Below are 24,452 nucleotides of genomic sequence, written 5' to 3'. Positions count from 1 at the left end.
GAGAGAGTTTCAGCAGGACCTGCTCTGCCCCAGCTGTGCACAGACTGAAGTGGGGAGTGAGGGGGGGTGAGGGAGACTGGAGTATGAAGAAAAGGAAAATGTGGAGGGGGAGGAGAGGGAAACCGGAGTTAACATTTTCTCTGCGGATTCCTACCTTTTGTTGGCTCTCAGCAGGGAGTGTGTGTGCGTGTGAGTTGGTGGGAAAGGGTTTAAAGTCAGTACACACAGGTCGAGGAGACTTCGCTGTCCTGTAAAGGAATGTGTCAGAGATATTAAGGACTGAAAGAAGTTTAAAGTTAATGCTTAGAAACCAGAGCAAATTGGCTTGATTTCTTTTCAAAACAAGGGGAGAAGGTAATAGCCAATGAAAGAAGAAATGACCCCAAAAATAGCAAAAAATCAGTAAAAAAAAAAAATACAAGAAAAGGTTAAAAAAAAGGCAGACAATATTTGGAAAAAAGTGACTTAAAAACATATAACAACCCTTTAACCAAATTTTAAATATGTTATTATGACAATTTCTTGCAGTTTGTAAAACATTTCTTACTAACTTGCTCATTTTCTTTTTTCCATCTTTTTGAGAGAAATCACACCAATTTGCTCAGGAGAAAGATTTAAATACTTGAGAAAGGCATCTGAAAGCAGCACATGAAAAGTGATGTTGCCCTAGGTTTCAAAGGGTTAAAGACTTTTTGTAAGGCTACTAAATATTAACAAAAACATAAGCTATATGCTTTAATAAATAAGTAAAACATGAAAAGAGAAAATGAAGCAAAATTGTGACATTTCTAGGTCGCATATCTGAATACCAGAAAAAGACTTAAGTAAAAGTTTGTGACTTGATGCTCGTAATCCCCTTAAGAGCTTTCCTGACTCAATCCCAAAGATACACTGTGCGTGTTTTCCTTTAAACTTTCTTCCTTGACTGCATCGCTACACAGAACTGGAACACAGCAGAGGGCCGTCGTCCGGTTTAAGGCAGAAAGAAAGAAAGGGGAGAGAGAGGGTGGTGGAGAGCCGTGGTCTGTCTTTCTGCTGACTCAGAGGAAAGTGGAGAGAAATGAAGGTTTTATGGCCAGAGGACAGAGGCAGCCCATCAGCCGGCTCAAAGAGAAAAATGCTTCAGTAAAACAAGAGCAGAGAGACGAGGAGAGCAGAAAGAGAGGCAGGGCGAGATGATATGTGCGAGTATTGAATATGACATTGATCGAGTGAAACAGAGAGAGACAGAGGGGCTGTGTGAGAGGAGGAAGAGAATAATGGTTTGCTGAAGAGGAGAGACAGAAAGAGAAAGAAACTGGCAGCAACAGTCCTTCCCTGCTATTGTTTGAAAAGCTTCTGCGTCAGTGTTGGCTCACAGCTCATGTCATACCAGTGTGTGTGTGTGTGTGTGCATGTGTGTGTGTGCATGTGTGTGTGTGTGTGTGTGTGTGTGTGTGTTTGGGGTAACTACACAGCCAGGAATGTGGCAGACGGTGAAATACTGTGGAGGACATCGCTGTGTGTGTAACGAGTAATTACACGCCAGTAATTAGTGTGTAATTAATATAAAATAACACTCCACTGTGTTGGAACTTGGAGGCAGCCATGTCAAAGCTCTTCTATTGACTGTACAATGCTGCCATGTTGTGTCGGCTCATTCTCACTGATTATTCACATTTAATGACCATTTATTACTTTTAGTGGATAATGAATAGCTTATATGTGAAGCTTATGGTTCATTTGTTGCTGCAAAACCTCCAGCATTCAACTCTTAAAAAAAAGGAACAGCTAATAAAGAAAGATAAATTGTGGATCAGTGTTTTTTTTTTCCCTGGTATTTAAGATCCTATTAAGCTGTGTTACAAGACAACAAGTAGATCAGTGCATTTCAGATCAGGACCTGAACCTAGTGGCTAACTTTGGTACAGTCCCGTTAACTTCTGATTTGATTCTGTGGCTGTTTTTAAATGGGCTATAACCATATCTATGTATGCATGCTGATAATCAACACTGGTCAACCGGAAGAAGGTCCAATAGCAACTAGCTGAAAGGGGACATATCACCACCTATCGTGGCAGAGTCGGTGTCTGTATACTGGGACAAGGACAGCTGTTTAATTAAATGGCCTAATCCAGTCTGACATACTTCTGTCAATAAATCAAATTTCTCCCATTGCTTATATACTAGAATAAAGACAGTAGTCCAATTAAATGGCCTAATTGAATTTTAACAAATAGCTCAACTTAACTGTGCATGAGTGTTTTCCTATAATGCACTGCATTTTAGAGACCCCCCAGTCTGGAAATGTAAAGGTGGTGCTATAGTAGTGTGTGATGATGTGTGTGTGTGCATATATACAGTATATATATATATATATATATATACACACCACTTAAACTGGAGGAATATGTGCATTTTGGGGGGACTATTTTCAGCAGTGGATTGATCTATATTTGGAGCAGTAATGAGTATATCTGGCAGCAGGACAGTGGATGTAATGAGGGGACAGGCAGTACAATGGTGTGGCTCACTGATGTGTTTTTAATAGTTTTTGGACAACAATGGAGCTCTGTGGCACAGAGGAAGACGTTTAGATGTTCAAACAGCTTTTATGCTTGAGGCATAGTTAGTCTGTAACAACCACAACACAAACAGCATTAAGCTGACTTTTCTTCCCTGATTTTTGTTTAGATATGATACATACATGCATTGCAATCTGAATGTAAAGATATGAAAAGTGGAGCGGTCCTCATTGTGTCAGTACACATTCTTTGCCCATGTATTCCTCCTGACTCACTGACTGAGTCATGGAGGCCGAGCTTACAGCAGGAATTCCATTCTGTCTCCTGCATTACACACACACACACACACACACACACACACACACACACACACACACACACACACACACACACACACACACACACACACCAGGTTGTTTGGCTCCAGTAATTAGCTGCCCACCCCCATCTACCAAACTTTGCACATACGGATCCACTGAGCTCAGTCATCTTCACTGACCCCTGAGGTAAAGCACACACAGGTGTCACCCTTAAAGTCAGTGAGTGAATCAGCCAATCAAAACACAGGTCAGTCAGTCAGTAAAGTTCGGTTATTTTTTCTCTAATTTGGACATCTCTGAGATCCTGAGTTAACCTGACAGTTTGTCCCAGTCCAGAAGCACAAGTCGTTCTGTGCGACTCATACATGCCAGCAAACGTGACTCAGTAGACACAGTCACCTTTGACCCAGATACCGAGGGGTTCTGGGACACGGCACAGAGCACCTGAAAGGATTAGAAGATGCTGGAGATGGAAAGTTTTGGGCCTCGGTAATCACACTGAACATTTTACCAACATCAGTATATGACTTCTCTGAAAGAATAAAGATGATGCAGTTTGAAGTATAGTAATAGTTATTGTGTCAGTCTCATCAGTAGTAACAATATTATAAATATTTTATTGGTGTTTTACAAGTATGGCTGTAATGCAGGTTAACCCTTTGAAACCTGAGCAAATTTGCTTGAGTTCTTTCAAAAACATGGGAAGAAGGCAAAGAGCAAGGAATAAGAAGTCACTGAATAATTTGGAAGAAATGAGTAAAAAGCACAATTATTTAAAAATCAAAACTAAATGACAACTAAACAAAAACAAAATGACCTGGAAAAAAATATAAATGTAGTTTTTCCCAACTTACTAATTTCTTGCAATTTCTGGAAAATTTCTTACCAAATTGCTTTTTGTTTTTCGCCCATGTTTTTGAAAGACATATCACCAATGAGCTCAGGCTTCAAAGGGTTAAATACTTGTGAAAGGCATCTCAAAGCAGCTTAAATTTGCTGAAATTTTCATGTATGCTCGACATAAGCGGGTACGTCCCTCCTGTTGTATCCCTGTCTTTCACCAACTCTCTGCAAGACCCGATGCTACAACAGTGCTACATGTTGAGGTTTTTGTGGGCACCTCTGTCTATATTTTTTTTGCCATTTACTACAGTAATATTTATATTAAAAAAAATCAATGTGACAGAATGCTTCAGTGTTGCTGGTACATGAAAGATGCCATTAGATTTCAACTTCTAAAAGCTCTGTTTTTTCCTGTCTAGAAAATATCCTTTTTGAAAAGGATCTTGTCTGTATGTGTGGCCATGCAGGAACAACCCTCATTTACATTGATTTATTATTGATTGATTTTAAGTGTTGCGGCATGTGGTGCTCAGCCTGCACCTGCTCACAAGACCTGAATCAGGGAGGATGGGATTACACGATTAGCATCTTAAGCCTCAAGACCACCAAAACACCACAACAAAGAATCAATTTGTTTAAAAAAATGACAATTGTTTTGTCACATCAACTTTCGTGAGTCTGTAAAAACTACCAGATATGACCATAGTCACTTTGGGCATAAATGCTGCATCATCTTTGAGACACATTGAGATTTTGACCAGTGCTGAAAGACAAGTATTTGTCCTGTTGTGGACTGACTCATACCGCTCTGGTCATGGACTGCCCATTAGAAAGAGTGTTCCCATGCAAATTAACATTCTTAGTGGTCATTAGTCATCTCCCAGAACGTGCACAGACTGGATCAAATGTAATGTCATCACTTATTAACAGGTCAGGTTGTTTTCCCAGACTATTCTACTATGTTGTCTTTATAATTAGCATGAATAGTATGTCCCTGTTTTACAGCTGTGCACACGTCTGTAGATGGATTTAAGGCAACACGCTGATTAGCACTTTACGGTTGTAGAAAGAAAAGATTTGGTCTAGGATGCCTCTTCTTCTAAAATGGGAACTATTTTTCTGATGTATAACAAAATAATCTCAGCTCAAAGGTAATTTCTGTTGCTCCTGGTGGTCTTTGGGCCCTCAAACGTACCTGGGAGATGAGACTAAACCTTTTTTAAAAGTGATGTACTGAACCTTTTAGCTTATAGTTTTACAAATTTGGTTCCCAAAGATCAGGAATGAACTTCAATGCCAACCTGTGGTGTTTGGCTGAATTCACCAGAAAGACCCACAGCATGGGGAGGAAATATCAGGTTTTATTTTATGATTTGCGTTTTGCAAGTAAGCAACGTGGAAACACAAATGGTAGATTCAGCAGGGTAGTTTTGCTTCTGTAAGGGACTGGGATAAAAAAGTCTTAGTCAGGAGTGATGTGCAAGATAGATGACAAAAATGAACTCCATCTCTAAAAAGGTTGCTGAAAATGTTACATTTTATGGCACAGTGTCCACTTATTTTTCAAGTTTTGGAACAGGCTGAGCACAAGTATGTATTTTATGTGATAAGCATTGAGGTAAGGGCACACTGAGGAGTATACAAAGCATTTGCCCATTTCACCTTAATTCTAACCTGAAACTTTCATGGACTTTTGAAGGAATACCTCAAGCGTAAAATTATCATTTGCATAACAATCACACATCAGGTGACACCTTGAATTTGTGAAGAATGTTTTTTTCCCTTGCATGCCTCTATGGTGAATGAAGGATTAAGGCACCGAGTGAAGGGCCTGTCTTCCATAGTGATGGTTAAAATTACAGAAGGATTAGATGTATTGAAATGGTTAAGACACTATGGCTTTCCTGCTGATGTCTCTCTGTGAAGTGTTCCCCTGTACAGGTGTTCAGCATATACCAATATTTTTTCCTGTGGTTTCATAGTACAGTTGCGTACAGTGAGCAGACAAACAACAAGCTATGAATCACTGGATGTTTTTCCCCTCTGCTCCGTGCTGAATCATTGAGTCAACACTGCAGTCTCAGCTGCAGCTTTCTCAACAGATTTATGTGAGTGATCAAAGTGTCACAGTTCACCAGTGTGGAGATTTACGCCCCTGTGGTTGTGAAACCATTTTAAACCATACACCTTTGGTCGCTTGTTATTCCTAGCATTTCTGCGGAGATACAGCATTACAAAATGTTGATGCATTAATGCTTTTCATGCAGCTTCATGTCACAGTGGGTTTGAGCTTCTGTGTTGTGTTCCAGTGTAAAGGAGGCTCCAGCACTTCATCATAAGTGTGTTTTGAGCAGAGAAATAAAGACTGTAATCTCTCTGTCACCACACACACACACACACATATAGTGATCAGAGGGTGTGTCTGCAGGGTTTAGCTTCAGTCTTTGCTACCTATGTAAGTGCAGGTTAGTAAAGTCCATAAACACAGGTGTGGGCAGCTCTGTGGACACACACACTCTCAGATTTGCTGTTGCGAATAGCACATACTCATTCCTCAAGGTGTTTGGTCACAGTCATGGTCCTTAATACTCCAAATTTTCTCATTTCCTATCAGAAATGTGTTTACAAGATCATGTGGATAAATGGATGAATGAAGTGAAACATAAAGTTAATTCAGTCTGATAGATGCTCCAATTCAATATTAAAGAAAGTCACTGTAAAAGCCAACTCTGAGCCGTATTAAAAAGAATTCTTCTTGTGTAAGATGTTTTGATTCTTCCACCCTCCATTTCTGGCTGTAGTGTGTAAGGAGGAGCTGCTTTGAACTAGCCAACTATCTGTGTGTGTGTGCGTGTGTGTCTGGCAGCTAAGTTTCTACTAGGGCTGTCCATCAACAGGTTAAGCAACACTCAGGCCACGCCTCGGTGAGCCTCTCCTGTGCTTCAGGCTACACAATCCCCGCTGTTGTTTCTGCTGTTAGTCACAGCCTGAAGGCAGGAATTCCTCAGCTGGGATCATCACTTGTTAAAGCAGCAGCCTTAACTAGCACTTAGCAGAGCACATAAAGCTGGGGCTGTTTGGAGAAGACAGATTGTGGGGTAGTTTTTAGCACCAAAGGGTGCAAAGAATGATCCATAACATGCATGTCTATTTATAATCTGACATAGTTGTAGTGTGAGCCTTAAAACTGAAAGATTTCTAGAGGGCTCCTCAAAAGGCATCATAAGGATAACTTTAGGGACCATTTGAATAGGGTCGCCTCCCTGAAAAACTTCAGGAGACTTAAGAATTCCTAGGGACAGATGCAACTTTGGTGTCCATCAGAACTATTAGAGGTATGTAGAAACAGCATGCCAGCGCTCTCACCAGCTAAGACGCATATTGTTATTACCCTTATGGAGAAAACACACGTAGAATTAATATATTTATTCCATCTGGAGAGAAACAGTCAGATGGTTAGTATGGTGCTTATATTTTCCTACAAAAATGATTGTCAGAGTTTTACACCAACATTCTCAACATGTTTGAAAATTTCTTCTTATCAGGCCAGTGTCTTCCAGTTGAGGTGGTTACATAAGCCATTTCTATTTTGATTGGGCCATTTTTCTGATTATTAGTGGAATATGAGGGTTAGGCTAGAGTATTATTTAATATTTCATACCTTCATACTTAAAATTTCACCAGGGTATACACAGTATATGACGGTGTAAGTGTGCGCCACTTGGTGTTGGTGTGTCGTTCAGCTCAACTGCCTGTACCACCAGTAGAGATTGGAGACTGAGCTCTGGTGGTGCATGCTGTGCACTACATACAATGAGTTTACTAAAAAGAGGAGCAGATGTATTTGTGACGTTATTTAAAAAGATACCTTCAGGACTTCTAAATACCCTGGTAGACCGTAATACCGCCCAAGCCTAATTTAGGTTCATGTTAATGTACCGAGTGTTGCAGAAGCCAAGATATCCTGACTTTTAGTCCCCAGTATTGATAAAGCTCTAATGCATTTCCGATAATGCAACTCAAAAGTGTCTTGTGTTAGGGTTGGGTTAAGCTAGAACAGAAAAACTTCATTAGACTGAACATGTCTGAAATCAAAGGTATTTGTAGTTGTTCTGGATGTCACACTTGAAGGTGGAATGAAATTTCATAGAGACATGATGCCCTTTATATACAGGTTATAATGGTGTACATTTTTAGACAGTCTCTCCCGGAAAGCATTTATTATTGCACTTTGTTGTTTACGTGAAAATTTCAAACCCAGCTTACTGTCTCACCTCCACACACCTGGTCAAATCACAGTGTATTGTCAGACTTAGCATATCTCCTCCAGAGCCACAGAGACATGATTAGGGCTGTAACCAACTCAGAATTATCTTGGTCAATTCAGATATGGCTGTTCAATTCAATACAAATATTTGCTTTTTTTCCCCCTCTACTGCTTTGTTCCCTCCCTGCATGTCTGCAGCTCCCTGTACCAAAGAGTAGCGTGAAAGTCAAGGGCACTTACTCCGCAGCAAAATCTGGGGGTCAAAACGTCTCCAGGAAGAGCAAAAAAGCAAAAAAGAGAAGAAAATGACTGCTCGAATTAAAGCTATTTTAGTCAACTGAGGGGTCTGCGACCAATGATTCGAATCGCTGACTTTCAAGAGGCAGCCTTAAACATGATGGATCTGTTTTCACAGGTGGCAGTTAAGTGATCCTCATGGGTAACATCGGCAGAGTGCCCCTTTAACGTTCACAGAGTGTCCTCCAGGTTCTGCAGAATACACAGCATGCAAGGTTTCCTTCAGAACTGTGTTTCTAAGAATCTGGATCATTGAACACTACAGCTTTCCACTAAAACAAAATCTAACTCATTACTGTGCCCACAGAGCAATACTGACTAAGAAATTATAGATGACTAATACAGAGAGTGTTAAGATGAAGTCCTGTGGGCCTGTAAACATGCTGTAAACGTCCCAGCTCCAGCTCCGCTGGGTGGAGGATTCTTTCTGCCGTCGTACAAATCAGCCGTGCACTCACAACTATTTCTCAACAACAGTGTGACGTGCCAAGTCCGGGAGAGAGGGAGGGGGGAAGGGAAGGACAGACTGAAGGAGAAAGAAGTGGAGGTTGAGAGGGTTGAAGAGAGAGAGAGAGAGAGAGAGAGAGAGAGAGAGGGTGCAGAGGGAAGGATAGATGGAAACAAAGAGAGGAATGAAACAGAATTGCTCTGCTTTATTTGTCGGTTTCTCGTCTTTATGATGAATTCAGCAATCTGTGTGTGTGTGTGTGTGTGTGTGTGTGTGTGTGTGTGTGTGTGTGTGTGTGTGTGTGTGTGTGGTGACACCTCTGGAATGTGAGGTAATAGGAGAGTTGTGTGTTTGTATGTGAAGGCAGTGGAATGCTGTAGTAAGTGGGACTCTGTGTGTGTGTGTGTGTGTGTGTGTGTGTGTGTGTGTGTGTGTGTGTGTGTGTGTGTGTGTGTGTGTGAGAGACAGAGAGAGAGAGAGAGAGCGAGAGACAGGCCCAGGCTCGCTTCAACAGGCACACAGACACACACCTCAGCTATGCAGTGATACACACATTTAGCTCCACAAAGACATCAGGCTGAGTTACAGTAGAGTATCTGCAGCTGGAGTACTACAAAAATCCCCAACCAAAAATAAATATTTAAATGCTCTAACTGCATCTACCAGAGGACCCATATCTTTATATTTCATGTTTCACTAAACCAAATAAAAAAAAAAAACAGAGCAGAGTTAGTACCGTGCCAAACACTAGAAGACTATATTACCCTCAGACATTTTTTAGGTTTTTAACTCAGAATCAAACACACATCAGGTCAGACATGTCGTACAGACACACTTAAATGCAGTAAAAACACAACCTGAGACAAACTATATAAACAACAGAATTTGCTTGTGGAAGAAACCAAAACACACACACGCACACACGCACACACGCACACACACACACACACACACACACACACACACACACACACACACACACACACACACACACACACACACGGGTTTGTCCATTTGGCTGTGTCCCAGCCGAAAGATCTCTTGTGTACTGCGTGTCTCTTAATGACTGTTTTCTGTCGTGTGTGTGAGGAGACAGAGAGTCTTGTGTGTTTTTGCCTCGTCCTTGTACCTCATCGCTTTTGTGTATGTATCTGATTGTGTGACTGTGTGTGTGTGTGTGTTTGTGTGTGGTATCATCCATGACAGCACCAGCACAAGTCATGTTTTGCTCATATTGTGTCACATAACAGAACACCAGACTGCAGTGTTTTACTGCATAATGGATTAACTGAGGTAATGAGAGGAGCTGCTCTTTATTGTAAATGCAGTATATAATCACGTTGACTCTGGTAAAACAGATAGATACAAATCATGGAGGACATCAGAGAATGTGATGGCGAACACTCTGGTGAGGTGACAGGATGTGACAGAGGTGTAACAGCAGAGTGTGTCCTCTCCAGACAACCCTCTGTCATCTCAACAACTTTAATATAGCTAAATACACAGCTGTTGTCTTTAATCTGTACAATCATGGCGTAAAGGGTTTGGTGGCTGTCTGTCCCACTCCACATGTTGGCTGTAATGCAGTTGTGCCACCCTAAAAGACGACTCAGAAGAAGAGACTGTTTCTGTTCAGGTGTTTCGCTCAGGCCTCCAGAAAGTTCACTGGGCTTTTAAGTGCATTTTCGTAGAAGGCAACAGTGGAAATACAACCTTCATGTCCTGTCATGTGATGCCAGAGGGACAAAGCACACTTAAGTCCTGCTCCCTAAGGGGGGGGGGGGGCAATCCATTGCTCGCCATTTACTTTGTATTGCTTGAAGGTACCTCTGTGCCTTTTCCATCTGCTAGCAAACAACAGAAAAATGTTTACTGAGCTTGTGTTTGGATGCACTACCAACAGCGTAAAGAATCCAGAATTACATTTTTATAAGCTTCTGAAACAAAAAAAATTGAGTGTTTAAGAGGACAAAAGTTGATACAGAAGTGAGGGCTGAGCAGAGACAGTGGGTGAAGCAGTGGGATCCTGATTCTTACTGTACCTTACTCTCCTTCTCTGAGAGACATGGAGTGCTAAAATATACATTTGACTTGCTGATATCAAATGTTTTCAGCTAGTTAGAGGCACTTTGTTGGCTTTTTACCTTTCAGTTACATACTATGGCACAGCTAGTTTTCTTCGTGGTGGGTGTGGCTTCATGCTCTGTCTTTATTTGGCCAAAAAAAAAGACTTTTTATCATAGTTACTTTGTGAAAGGGGGAACTGTAAATCAGTGGATATGGGTTTTTTTAGATTCAATCTCCATGACATGACTCGTTTCACCATTAGTATTTGATATGTTTTGACACGGTAAGACGTAGTCTCAAACTTCTGCACCTCAGGTTGTCCCACTTTGTTCTGCCTAGCTTCAGATAGCCCATACTCCTCTGATTCACTCCAGGCTGCAGGGAGAAGTGAGCTTTGTGACTTACTGCGTGAGAGTTGAGAGACTGACAGAACAGATGAACAACCGAAGAGAAGGAAGAGGAAGAGCAGATATGAGTTGTGACTGCAGCAGAAATGGCAGAGTGGATAGAATAGATGGAGAAAGAGACACACGGGGGGTGCCATAAAGTGCCTTTTTGCTTTCTGCATTGTGAAGAATAGGCACACACGCACACACGCACACACACACACACACATACACATACACACCTACTCAAACACATAAAACCTCTTGTGGCAGGCTAGTATTTGTCCCCAGGGGTCAAACAGGAGGCAAGAGACAAAGGACATTAAGCCACACACACATGCACACACTCACTCACACAGATGAGCGACCTGTCTATAGTGAGCTCGCTCCACCAGCTGTTCACATTACTTTCTCCTCACTGGACATCTCTCTGTTTCTCCTCTCTCTCCTCTTTCTTTTATAGCGTTGGAGTTGCTGGATATTTAGGCGAAAAACTACAATAAAACAAAAAATTATTTCTTTTACTCTTAACATTTAAATGTGTTGTCACATTACCTGTTAGTTATAACACACTAAATGCTGCTACTTCCAAAATTTATTTAGAGCTAGTCTAAAGATGTTGATGCAGTTGGGGACTTCACTGGCAGGGTCACTTTCGATCAAACTCGCATGCATATAACATACAGTGAAATAAATGCCAACCAGCGGTCCATGCAACTTTTAATTACTTGATTACTGATTACTTTTTTAGATTAATGTATGAATTGTTTAGTCGTCAAATTTCAAATATTTCCAAGAGTTCAAAGTTATCTTCAAATGTCTCATCCTTGTCCAAGATGATTTCAGTGATATAAAACTTTAAAAAGCAGCAACATGATTGGCATTTTGCCTGATAAATGGTCGGGTGGCATCACATTGTGTTTTGATTTATGAATAGTGTGTTTAACTTACCTTTGAGGTAGCCTGTTTTCTTTTTATGTGTAAAAATCTTTCTGAAAAGGAAGTTGTCCCTTAGTCAGACATAAATTTTGGTGGAACACAGGATGTGCATTTGCCCTCTCCATTCCCAAATAAAACATGAAATTACAACATGACAAAATTAAAGCATTTTCATCTTAAATTATAAAGAGGAGGGGTTGGGAGGGGATTGCAGGAGAGTAATCTTATACCCACTTTTCCACCAAAATTAGCATGTGCATGTGGGTTTTTTAAGCACAGGTAAATCTGCTTTTCTATTGCTAGTAGAGCAGAGCTGTGTACACGGCTCTGCAGCAGATGGTCATGTGTGGATTGTTTTGGTGTATTCATGTAATGTCAAAGATAGGCTGGAGAAAAGGTAAACAGTAGACTGCAGCATGGACAGAGGTCTGTGAGAACTTGACCGTGGTTTCTTCTCTGTTTTATTTATTCAGTCTCTCTTTTAAACACGGTGCAGACTTATTTGGAGTGATGTTTTTTAGTGCTGCTTAGGTGGAGACAGAGGGTAATTAGTGGTGGCCCATCATTGCATCTCATCATTTAAGGAGCTGAAATTAGTGTGTTCACCTGGATGTTGTGTATCCATCACTGCAATAAATACCCATGTAGAGTGCAGAATCATTTGACCCAGGTGTGAAGCTGCATGCTGATTATACACTTTCCCATTGCAAAAAAGCCAGATGTTAGCAGGGTTTGGCTTTTTTGTGCAGTGGAAACTAGGCTTTTATTAAAACAAGATAAGCTAAGATGGACACTAGTTGACTAAAGCTTGGATTTTTACACAATTTTGTCCAAAAGGTGTGATGATTGACTAGAATTGCACATGGGTGGTTGATTAAGTGATTTAATTCTAAATGTTGCAAAAATCAATTCTCCATAATATTACAGGGATTTTACAGCATTTCTCCTGGAGACATGGTTCATCTTTCTTGATAGTTGCAATGTTGGAGCAGAAAGGTGTTTTGTATCAAGTCTCCATGAATGATGATTTAATCAAAGTATGTACTTAGACATATATTGTATATGCATCAGTGTTTATATGTTGTTGGGTGAGGAGAAAGGTTGGAAAACAACCAAGGCAACAAAGCAGAAAAGTCTTGTTATGGATTTTCTTGCTCAAAGAAGTAGCACAGTGACAGAAAGGCCAACTTACAAATACCAGAGTGCACCAATGTTGCTGCAGGCTGCTGTTTTCCTTTGAGAGTTCTGGAAGTGAAATCTTCATCAGAGTCTCAGTGCTTCACTTAACCATCAGCCCTTTAAACTCCTTTGTCCTTATTCACCCTCTCTTTTGTGTGACCGCTGCTCTTTCATCCTCTGTCGTCTCCCTGACCAGACGACGCCATTGAAGTTTTGGCGTTGCTCTGTAGCAGCTGGTTGTCCTGGCAACGGTCGTTGTGGTAACATCACATTGTCGAGGCCTGATTCTGCATGGGTTTACCCAGAGAGTCTGGGTAATGTGATTAGCTCCTACTGTGTTCTCATTTCTCCACAGTCCTGGACTACCTCTGTGGAGTGGAGGAACAAGTGTCTGCTTGATGGCTTTCTCACGCTGATTAGTAGACGTGGATGTTTACGGGCTTCCAGCCATGTCAACACACAGCTGATTGGGCTTTTTAAGGGATGAAACTGTGAATTTAGCACTCACAGCACTCAATTGGTGTTTAGGCTACTGTGTTTACTATTAGAGCCTACATAGAAAAACCCTGACAACACATGCCATTTACTTTCTGCTCTGCTGGTCTGTCAGGTACTTTGGTCCAGAGCAAATAAATAAATGAGACACTTGAGACATTTGTCCTCACACATTGCAGACCACAATATACTGTGTCCTCAAGGTTTTCACACATCTCAAATTTTGAATTTGGACCAAAATGGATCTTCTGGAACAAAAAAAAACAAACTTTTGTAATTAAAATTTTTTTTTAAACCAATTTGAAAAGGACCTTTTGGAAAGCTCAAACTAGAAGAGCCAAGTGGACCCTACTGTGTCCTAATTCTTTCTTCTGCAAAGGCCAATGACTGCTGACTTGACCCTTGTTTTGCATTTCATATGCAAATGTCTACATGTAACATAAGATGCCTAAAGGGAAAACTACAGCTTTTTCTAGTTGTCTGTTTTCTGTGAACTTACTGTTAGAACCACAGTTGCAATCTGACAGTACTGATGCTCATCGGAAGTGGTCCTAATTGACAAATAGTCCGCCACTGTGCTCTATAACTGTACAAAAAAAGAAGAAAACTGAACGATCATTGCATTATGAATCTGCTGTTTGAAATAAAAACGTTGGGTGCTTTTGTTGGACATGAGTCTCAGCTGATATCTCGTTTGAGTTGACCAAATTAGAAGCACATCCTGAATCCGATAACATGTCACTGTGACATGACCTGACACCAACCACACCAGCAGTTGTTCAGCAGTAGTGATAAAATGTTAAGAATACATTTGGCAGAAAGTAAATCTGAAAGTGCATGCTTGTATTCAGGCAGAGACCGTGTCGTTCACCAGTGAATCAGTCAGACTTTAGTTTTCACAGAGCTGATGTCGTTCAGTCATTCAGGTGTGGAATTTAGTCGGTAACCATAGAAATGTCTGGTGTTCTTTACAGAGAGGTATGGGATGGAAATGTCACGGCTTCGCATTTCTGCTCTCTCTGTCCTCCAGCTGCTCTCTGCTTCTGTTTTATAAAAATCAGGAGAGATTCCCACATTCACTCTGTTTGTTGCGTCAACATGTTCATTTGATGTTGATACACAAGATCACTGTCGTAGAAAAACTGCTTGGAGGAAGAGTTCTTGGCTGGTTATTGTTAGAAATGCTCAAAATTATCATCTATGTAATACCTGACTTTAAGTATCAAGACCAAAAGACACATTTCTACAAAACTAGTATTTAATATGTCTGATTAAATAATAACTTAACTCTTTTCTTCTACTGCTTTCAGAAACATTTCACAAGTATGTAAACCTTTAACCTTTTTTTCAAAAACATGGCAAAAAAAAGCAATGAGAAACTTGGCAAGAAAGGTTTCAGAAATTTCAAGAATTTGGGAAAAAAATAACTGAAATGACAATGTACTTAAATTACTAACAAAAAGTAAACAGGAAGTGTCTTTAGTTTTAGTCATTGTCCATTTGGTCAAATCTGTCAGCAAGCATGAGGAGGCATTGGTTTATGTGTTTATTGAGACTGGGATGTCCTCACAACAGTGAGTCAGCTTCCCTCTGAACTTCTGTAGTCTTTTCCCTGACAAACAACCCTGATGTAACAATAAAAAAAACTCTGATGTAATAATAAAAAATAAAAATGATACTGAAACTAATAAAAACTAAACAAAAACTAAACATTTCGAAACAATAAGAACTAAACTGAAAATGAGGAAACTCACTCCAGAAACTAACTGAAACTAAACTGGACCGGAAGCAAAAACTAAAACAAAATAAAAATGAAAATTTAACACTTCCAAACAATAGAAATGAAACTAAAATGAAGAACTTCACTCTGTAAATCAATGTAAACTATATTGAATTCAAAACAAAACAAAACAATAAAAAAACAGTGAAAAATGCAAAGCTTTAATAACGCTGATGATCGTGATGGTCAGAAAACAGTTTTCCTGAAATCATTCAGCCCTCAGAACCTGGCACTCGAAGTGAATGAGAGACAGAGCGATAACAGTGTGCTATAAAACACTATACAAACTAATTAGGATAACTTGAACTTGACTGGGTGTCATTATCAAACGGATCTGTTTTAATGGCGGGTACATTCGGAGACACACTAACTCGTTTCTGAAACTTGAGCTGAATCTTTGATTGGAGAAACCCAACTGAGATTCACGAAGAGACAGAAATAGAGTGAGCATGAGAACCTATTCAGGGTGACTCCAAGACCTCAGGGGTCGGGTCACTGACTCATCGTCCAATCAGGAGGGTGTGTGAATCATCCTCAGCGCACTTCCTGTTTCTCTGGAATGCACCAAAGCGGGGGATTTCTGTCTTTTGTGTGTGAGTGAGTGATTCCTGTCCAGGCGTCTACCTCATAAAAAGATGCTTTATTCGAACATGTCTGAGAGATGATGAAATTGTGTGTCTGTGTGTGTGTGTGTGTGTGTGTGTGTGTGTGTGTGTGTGTGTGTGTGTGTGTGTGTGTGTGTCTGTGTGTGTGTGTGTGTGTGTGTATGTCTGTGTGTGTGTGTTAGTGTGTCTGTGTGTGTGTGTGTGTGGGACAGACAGTGACCTAAGTGTGGCCTCAATAGCTGTGTTCATGTCTCTATAGAGCCTTAATGAGAGAAAAAGCAGAGACCAGACAGAGAGGTGCATTCATCTTCCACTCAGCACTCACACGACAAACCGAGTGTCTCTGGAGTGTGTGCACATGCAGTGCACGCTTTCTGATAGTGAAGAAACCCAGAGGGAGAATAATATAGAGAGAGATAAGGCACATTATATTTGAAGGAGTTCAACAGTGAGTATCATGGACTGTGATACTCACTGTTTAGAGATGTCAGAGGAACCAGCTGTTCTGTTGCTGTTTGACAGAGAAAACAAATGATGATCCTGGTAGTTATCAGTCGTCACAGTCACCTTACAGTGTAATATATTGAATCAGGATTGGTACACAATGGAAAGATGAAGGCGAGAGAGTGTTTCAACATTATGGAACTATCTGCTCCATAATAATGGGGCTGAGGGATCCTTGTCCCTCTGACTGAAGGATGTCAGAAGAGTCTGAGCTGTGACAACACGGTGCATCGAGTAATATTAATGATTTAACCCTTTTAGACCTGGGAAATTTGGCTTGTTTCCTTAAAAAAGGGGGGCAGAAGGCAATGACCAAATTAAGAGGAAATGAACTAGAAATTAGCAAAATAAATACCTGAATATTTGAAAAATAAAAATAAACAATCAACTGATCAAGTTAAAAAAAATAAAGAAAACAAAACAGGGAAATGACCTAAAAAAAACCAAACATAACAATTATAATAATTCTATAAAAATAATTTTAAATCTATAATTATTACAATTTTAAATATGGTTCTTTGGAAATCTTTTCCTTGCTTTTTTTTCTTGAGAAGTTGCTCATTGCTTTTCATTGCCTCTCAAATGGTCAAAGATGAGACATAGTGGTGAATAGCTGCATTAAGTGACCAGTGTTTCACTGACTCTCAGGTTTCTGTTAGTGTGCTCTGTTGCACCTGTAGCCACACCCAGCAGTGATGTCACAGTGTCCTGACACACCCTGCAGCACACTTCTGCATCACCGTCGCTAGTTCTCTGATGTTGGTTTGGCGTGTCTGTCCCTTTAAACTGAGATTTAAGGTGAGTTCAGAGAAACTGTCCTCCCTCAGCAGCTGAATGTGAAAACAGCCCTTGAGTGTCAAACTCTGCACAGTGAAGTTTAAACATGCCAGTGATGGAATGAGAGGCAGTGCACTTTGACTGGAGGGCGACTTTAAGTAAAGTAGAAGATGACAAGTCAGACTGAGGAGTAGTAGAAAAGAAATCTGTCTTTTAATCACAAAGTAACTGGATATCGCATACCTGTTGAGTGTCTGGTAGGTACTTGTTTTGTTAAAGGGAATTCTCTGTGCATGTTAACACAACTAATAAATGAAGTGAGTAAATTAGGGTAGAGAGTCTCTCCCTGTCTTGCTGCAGCCCACTCTGAAGTCATGAAAAGGCCATCATTGCAGTGAAAGAAAAGTGTGATTGTAAATCTTGAAGCCAATTACATGGCCTCATTTAGATGGCCAGTGCTTTGTACTTAAGAAGGTGTGTGTGTGTGTGTGTGTGTGTGTGTGTGTGTGTGTGTGTGAAAAGTTGGCACAGGGCCAGTACAGGCTGTACTAGTCTGTGATGGTTGGGGTGAAACTCTGACACAGAGAGGGAGGAGAGCCGGCTGAGTTTAGACGTGGACGACAAATATTGGTTTAGTTTCAAAGCGTTCCAGACAGACTGAGGGGGGGTGTTTCTGTTTGCATGCTGGGTTTGTGTGTGTGTGTGTGTGTGTGTGTGTGTTTGTGTGTGTGTGCATTTGTGTTATGATTTACTTTAAAATTGAAACAAGGCTTGAGCAATATCTATTTTCTCAGTTACGGAAGACTGTAGAGGCTTAATTGCCTTGTTAACTTATCGTAAAACACTCTTCATTCAAACTCAACACAAACAAAATAAAACTTACCCAAACCATCTTAGTTATTCTAGTTTGTGAGTCCACTGTTCCTGCAATCACCAGCTCCAGTTGGGTCAAAATAAATCCTTAATTCACCAAGTCAGATTCCCCACGGTCTTTCTGCTGTTGGTGGCCACTGGCTGTTTATGTACAATGAGTTTAATAGAAAGAGGAGCGCCTGTATTTCTGTCGGTATAAAAAAGCATACCTTTGGGATTGTTAAATACCCTGGTATACCATAATACCACCCAAGCCTAATTGAAACTACCAAGTAACTGTATTTTCATCTTGTATTCTTAAATTTTACCATTTCTATCATGTGGGAGTTTAAGCTTTTTGACCCTAGTGTGAGTGTACTGCCGGTGTGTGTGTGTGTGTGTGTGTGTGTGTGTGTGTGTGTGTGTGTGTGTGTGTGTGTGTGTGTGTGTGTGTGTGTGTGTGTGTGTGTGTTTGTTTGTTGCTGTGTGGACAATAATGAGAATGCATGCAATGCAAAGCAATACCCATTCTGTTCACTAAATGACAGATCAGGTGGTTTTTGAATATGAAACACACTCATATTTATCAGAACTCTTGATTTTATGGTTTTATGTTGTTTGTCAAATGCACCACTTTATCCATGATCAAACAGTATTAGTAGTTCAGTGTCCTTGTACTTTGCCCTCTGTTGGGCTGCACTTAACACATGTACTGTAAATTGAAAATGAATTCGAAAATGGTTGTAGCTCCCGCCTCTATGATGTGCGCAACCGTGGAACTGCAGCTGTGTAATTTTTAGTTTGTCTCACATGTAAGGACAGACATGTCCTCCTTGGCTTAACACAAGAGTATCTATCAGAGCTGGTGGGTTATAACTCCATACTACATGCTAGGATTGGGCAGTATGTAATATTTCATACCTTCTGAACCTCCTTAAATTTAATTGAAGGATATGGTATATGACGGTATGGTGTTCAGCGCTGAAACCCCCCACTCTGACGGCGAGTGCATCCTAAAAACATAGGACCTTGTGAACATAGATCCACTCTCCAATCTAACATAAAGTTTGGAAACAATAAGCTGTGTTATCTTCCTCCATTTTTATGCACTGTGTTGCTTTCTCTGCAGTTCCTCTAGTTCAACACAACAAACCTACAGAGCTCAGATATCTAACAAGCCGCCCTTGGGACGACATGTTGCTTTATTTAAACTGCATTTAACAGAACATGAACCAGTTGGAGTATGCAGAGTAGATGTCTTACATATTTCTGTCTCTCCTTTTTTCTTCAGAACGTGTTGGCCAAGGCGTTGTATGACAATGTGGCGGAGTCTCCGGACGAGCTGTCTTTCCGTAAGGGTGACATAATGACGGTGTTGGAGCGTGACACGCAGGGTTTGGATGGCTGGTGGCTCTGCTCCCTCCACGGTCGCCAGGGCATTGTCCCCGGCAACCGTCTCAAAATCCTTGTCGGCATGTACGACAGCAAGCAGCAGCAACAGGCTACACCTTCTACTCCAGAGCCAGCAGCTTCCTGTCCCTCTTCCCAGGTGCAGAGACCCCTCCCGCCTCTGAGCGCCTACGCCAATCCAGCACCTGCTCCGTCATTGGCTGCCATAACTGCTTCCTCCTCCGGCTTTCCCAAGAAGCCCCTCCCCTCAGCTCAGTACACGTCTATGCATCCGGCCTATTCCGCCCCCAGCCCCGCACAGCCCAACCCTGACTCCGTCTACATGATGCCCCCCTCCCACGGCCCAAAACCAAGTCCACAGAGTCTGTACCAGATCCCCTCTGGCCCAAGTGGACTTCCCCCAGGACCCCCCAGCAAGGCCTCAGCTCTAGCCCAGAGACAGTACCAGCTGCCTGGGCAGGACATCTACCAGGTGCCCCCCTCTGTAGGGCCGGTGCCAGGCCAGGGAGCGGCCCCAACCGGGGGGACAGGAGCTGGGCAGGATGTGTACCAGGTGCCGCCCTCCCTGGATAAGAGGAACTGGGAGAGCAGCAACAAGCCACTGGGCAAGGTAAGGATGGAAGGAAGGAACTGTCTCTCTAGAGAGACCTTATTGGATGGAGATAGTATGAAAGGCGGGTGAGGGTGAAAACAAGGCACCAAGAAGGAACGTTTTACATGACAGACAGTAATAAGGGAAGAAAGAAGGATGCAGTTATATTAATGACGTCAGTTAAAAAATTAAATATAAAAATAACATAAATAAATGTAAATATTTATCAAAAACAGCAAACATAGCTAGAATATTCATTCTTTTTGCTGTAGAAAGCTGAGGTTTCCATCTTCTATTTCATTGTGTTTAATGCAAGCAATGACATTACTGCACTATTTTGTCTGTTTCTGCATTTAACAGTCTTTTGGATCATTATGGTTTTTAAAAATTTATTTTGGTAAAATCTGATGAAAAACATGTCCTTTTTTGACACAGTTTAAATACTTCTATTAGTTATTGTGGTTTATTCACTTATATAACTATTTAGCTCAGGATGTACTGATTTTAGGGATATGAAGCATTTGAAGGCACTGACTGACCATTTCTGTTGCAGAGTTCAGAGGGTTAATTGTTTCTGTCCAGAGCTGTGGATGTTTTTGTATCATGTACACACACACACAAACTCACTCACTCACACATACACACAAACACACACACATTTCCTGCTATTGTCACTGCTTTCTGGTGTGTGTGTGTGTGTGTGTGTGTGTGTGTGTGTGTGTGTGTGTGTGTGTGTGTGTGTGTGTACAGTATGTGTCTATTTTTTTTTGTGAAACCAATAACTCAAGGTTGTTCTTTGTTCTTTGTGAAAATGTTGGCAGATATTGCACGGTTGTTGGATATCAGCCAGTCAGTATCATCTGCAGTGCTGTATCACAGAGTTGTGAAGGTGTGGTCTTTCACCTAATGAGTAGCCAACTCTAAACTGACTTTCTGGTTAGTTGTCACACTTTGGCTGAGCCGACAGATTCACACAGTTCAGAACAATAAACAAAGTGTGAAAACTTAACAGAACACATTTTTAAATAATATTTTACAGTACATTACAAGACCTGCACCTGGTGTCTGGGAGGAAGTGTTATCACAGTGGCATGTGAGTTAAGAGGTTTAATCATTAAAGGAGCAAGATTTTCTCTTTCTGTTTTCTCACAAGCTGAAAAGATATTTTGCTGTTAAAGCTGCAATTCATGACCATCTTGAGTGCAAGAAACACTCACCCCCTCTTAGTCGCCTGTGAACCTCCTAGTTACTGATCTCATCAGTCTCATCACCAGATAATTCCACTGGCTGATCTCTAATCTCTGGCAGTGCACAAGAGTGAAAAGACATTACATTGGTGCATTTATATAGTTGCTATTCGCTCATATGCTGTCGCCACCTTGAGTATTTTGCTAATGACTTTATTATCAGTGGTGGTGATGGAGAAAAAGAAAATGTTGATTTAATAATTCCTAACAAACCACAGAAACGCAACAAAATGAATTGTTGTCATGCTGGAAAAGGGGTTAAATTCTTTTTTCTTTTTCTTTTTTTTTTTTAAAAAAGAATTTAAGTCTCCACACACCACACCACAGTAAAGTAATCGGCTGAACAGTGAACACTTGGTGAGAAGGAAAAGACAGAGAGGAATACTAAGAGAGCTCAGAGACAGGAGAGGTAGAGAAGGAAAAGACAGCAGGGATGACAAAAGACAAAAAAAACGCTGACAGAATAAACAGTAGGCTGTGTGTGCGCGTGAATGTGTGTGCTTGTGCTTGTGTGAGTGTGTGTGCGTGTGGAGGAGGACCGGTGAAATAATAAGATTGTTAATAATTCAGCCCTGATCTTGTGGTTGGGTGAGTAAGCACTTCACTGCGCCAGCAGGTGACATGCTTTTTGTGTGTGTGTGTGTGTGTGTGTGTGTGTGTGTGTACGTACTCTGGGGAAGCCCCTCCAGGCCTGCTGCGGTGCAGTGAGCCATAGTGATATGTGTAAGCACCACTGTGAGCCAGAGAATTGTGTGTGTGTGTGTGTGTGTGTGTGTGTGTGTGTGTGTGTGTGTTTAGATGGGGATGTAGGGTCCAGCTGCTCCCCTGTTCCTTAACACGTGACCTCATCTGTGTTCCTCTGTCTGTCTCTCACGGCTTCATCATAAATTCATTTCCAGTGTTTCTTTTTAAGCTCTGACTCTCTCCCTAAGCATCATGGGACACTATAGGTGGACATGTTGTGTCTCAGACAATGTTGAAGGGGTTTACTTTATACTGGCTATGTGAGTGGGGGAAGGATGCTGCCAGTCTTATATTTCCACACAGCTAGCATGCACACCGAGCCTTGTGATCAGCAACTGCAATTAGATCAAATCATTGCACAGTACGAATGATTTTTAAGGACAGCGTATGATAAAAGTTTTTGTTTCCTTTAATGTGTTTGAGGTAGAGTCTTTTGTCTGCAGCTCCTCACCCAAAACATTTCATCCCAACTCGCCAAATACTGCCGCTTGGTCAGTGCTGTTTACATCCATATGTACGCAGGATACGCACGGTGTATCCTCCTGCATCTGTTGGTGATGTTCCAGGATGCCGTGTCAATTTATGCCTGTTAAATGCATTGTGTCTTTTCAACATACCCCTTTATTTTTAAAGGAAATGTACAGCTTCTGATTGTTAGATGCATTAAGTCTTTTTTAAACATACTTACCACTGAAGTGAAACACCTTGTATTTACATTTATTGCCTTCTGCAACAAAAGGAGGTGGTGAGGTTTAGAAAAAAACATGGCTTACCTAAACATTCACACGGAAAGCGAACAAGCTTCTCAGTGTTTTTCGGGCCGTGTTATAACCTGACGCTGCTCAGCAGCGCGTCATACTGTCGCAAAAGGTGCCTTTTTGCATCTGTAACAGATGCCAAAATCAATGACCAAGTGCTGGTATTTGACAAGTTGGGAATGTTAACGGACTGCTTCATCCAACAGCTCACTGTGGCTGTTTGTGTTTGTGCTTTGCAGTATTTAAAACTGATTCCTTGGTCGCACTGTATGTTTATATTGTGTTTTTAATATCAAACAACACCTTTGTCAGTACTAACTCTAATACCCTGGGCAGTTTTATTGGTGATATTGTAGATTTTTTACCTAATCATAAGGCTTTATACTAGTTTACGCATCTCTTTGTTGTTTAATGGTTGACCATTAACCATTTGCAGCCCTTACACCTTCGTCAGTGCTTTCACTGATTGTCCATTGGATGAGGTTATACGTGTAATGCTCTGCTTTGAGGCCAAAGTCTAACTACATATGACTACATGATCAAATTTGCCAAACCATGCTCATGGAAAACAGCCAAAAGTGAATGAGGAGTGACAAAGGCTAAGTGGTGTTGCTGCAAGAGCTCAATAAACATCTCACAAAATGTACAACTTGCAGTTACCAACCTCTTCCAGCACCAACATTTCCATTTATAGCCAATGCCTGATATTCCATAAAAAAAATGCCACGACATTTCCTGAGATCATGCCCCCTGGAGGATAAACCCTTTAGAATTTCATGATTCATCATGCAGAAAATTAAGTTGTCTTAGCTTCAATCCCGTTTCTTTTAGGATCCAGTAATACATAAATCATTGATTTTTCCCTCCAAAAGGTTCCCATTGTAGGATAGAATGAATATTATAGCATGTAGCAAGTACTCCCAATGCAGGGCTGTTGGTGTTGTTTATAGAGGCTGGATGTGGTTCCATATGGGTCTAACAGTTTCATCCTAATTAACTCTAAAGGGAGTGAAGTCATACCGTGGGTCTAGGAATTCACTAGGGACAGAAAAATTTCCCAGAGGTCAGTATATGTTTACCTCTGCAGTCTCACTGCAGTATTCATAGTGAGATTACAGAATTAGGTGTCCATCCAAGAAAATAAAGTTTCACAGCAGATCCTTTATAAACTGAGTGAGAGGAAGGATACACTTACAGAAACCGTTTATACCTCCCACATGTATTAGTCAGAATTGTGTGTGTTTAAAGGATGAAGCCAGTGTCTTTACACACTCTTTGCTCTTTATCCATTTACGATGATTGCATAGCACATGTACTTGACATTACAGCAGACCATTATTCAAAGTATACTCTATCGTTTTATATGTTTCAATGTGTTTTTCTACCTTCCATGCAGCCATTAGTCTCTATTATTCCAGTTTTGAATGAATAGCTGTTT

General features: G+C 41.0%; 1 protein-coding gene across 4 annotated transcripts in view; it reads left to right on the top strand.

Moving 5' to 3' along the window:
• Positions 1 to 24,452, top strand: part of bcar1 (BCAR1 scaffold protein, Cas family member) — a 92,864-nt gene that overhangs the window by 39,705 nt on the left and 28,707 nt on the right. For all 4 annotated transcript variants that reach the window (XM_088080157.1, XM_088080158.1, XM_088080156.1 and 1 more), the window contains one exon: positions 19,555 to 20,283. In XM_088080157.1, coding sequence (XP_087936283.1) covers positions 19,555 to 20,283 — 729 coding nt within the window. The remainder of the gene's footprint in view (positions 1 to 19,554; positions 20,284 to 24,452) is intronic.

The sequence above is a fragment of the Plectropomus leopardus genome, chromosome 7 (genome assembly GCF_026936395.1).
Source record: "Plectropomus leopardus strain MGB_pleo_1.0 chromosome 7, ASM2693639v1, whole genome shotgun sequence".
In the NCBI taxonomy this organism is placed as follows: domain Eukaryota; kingdom Metazoa; phylum Chordata; class Actinopteri; order Perciformes; family Serranidae; genus Plectropomus; species Plectropomus leopardus.
This window is presented reverse-complemented; position numbering and strand designations above follow the sequence as displayed.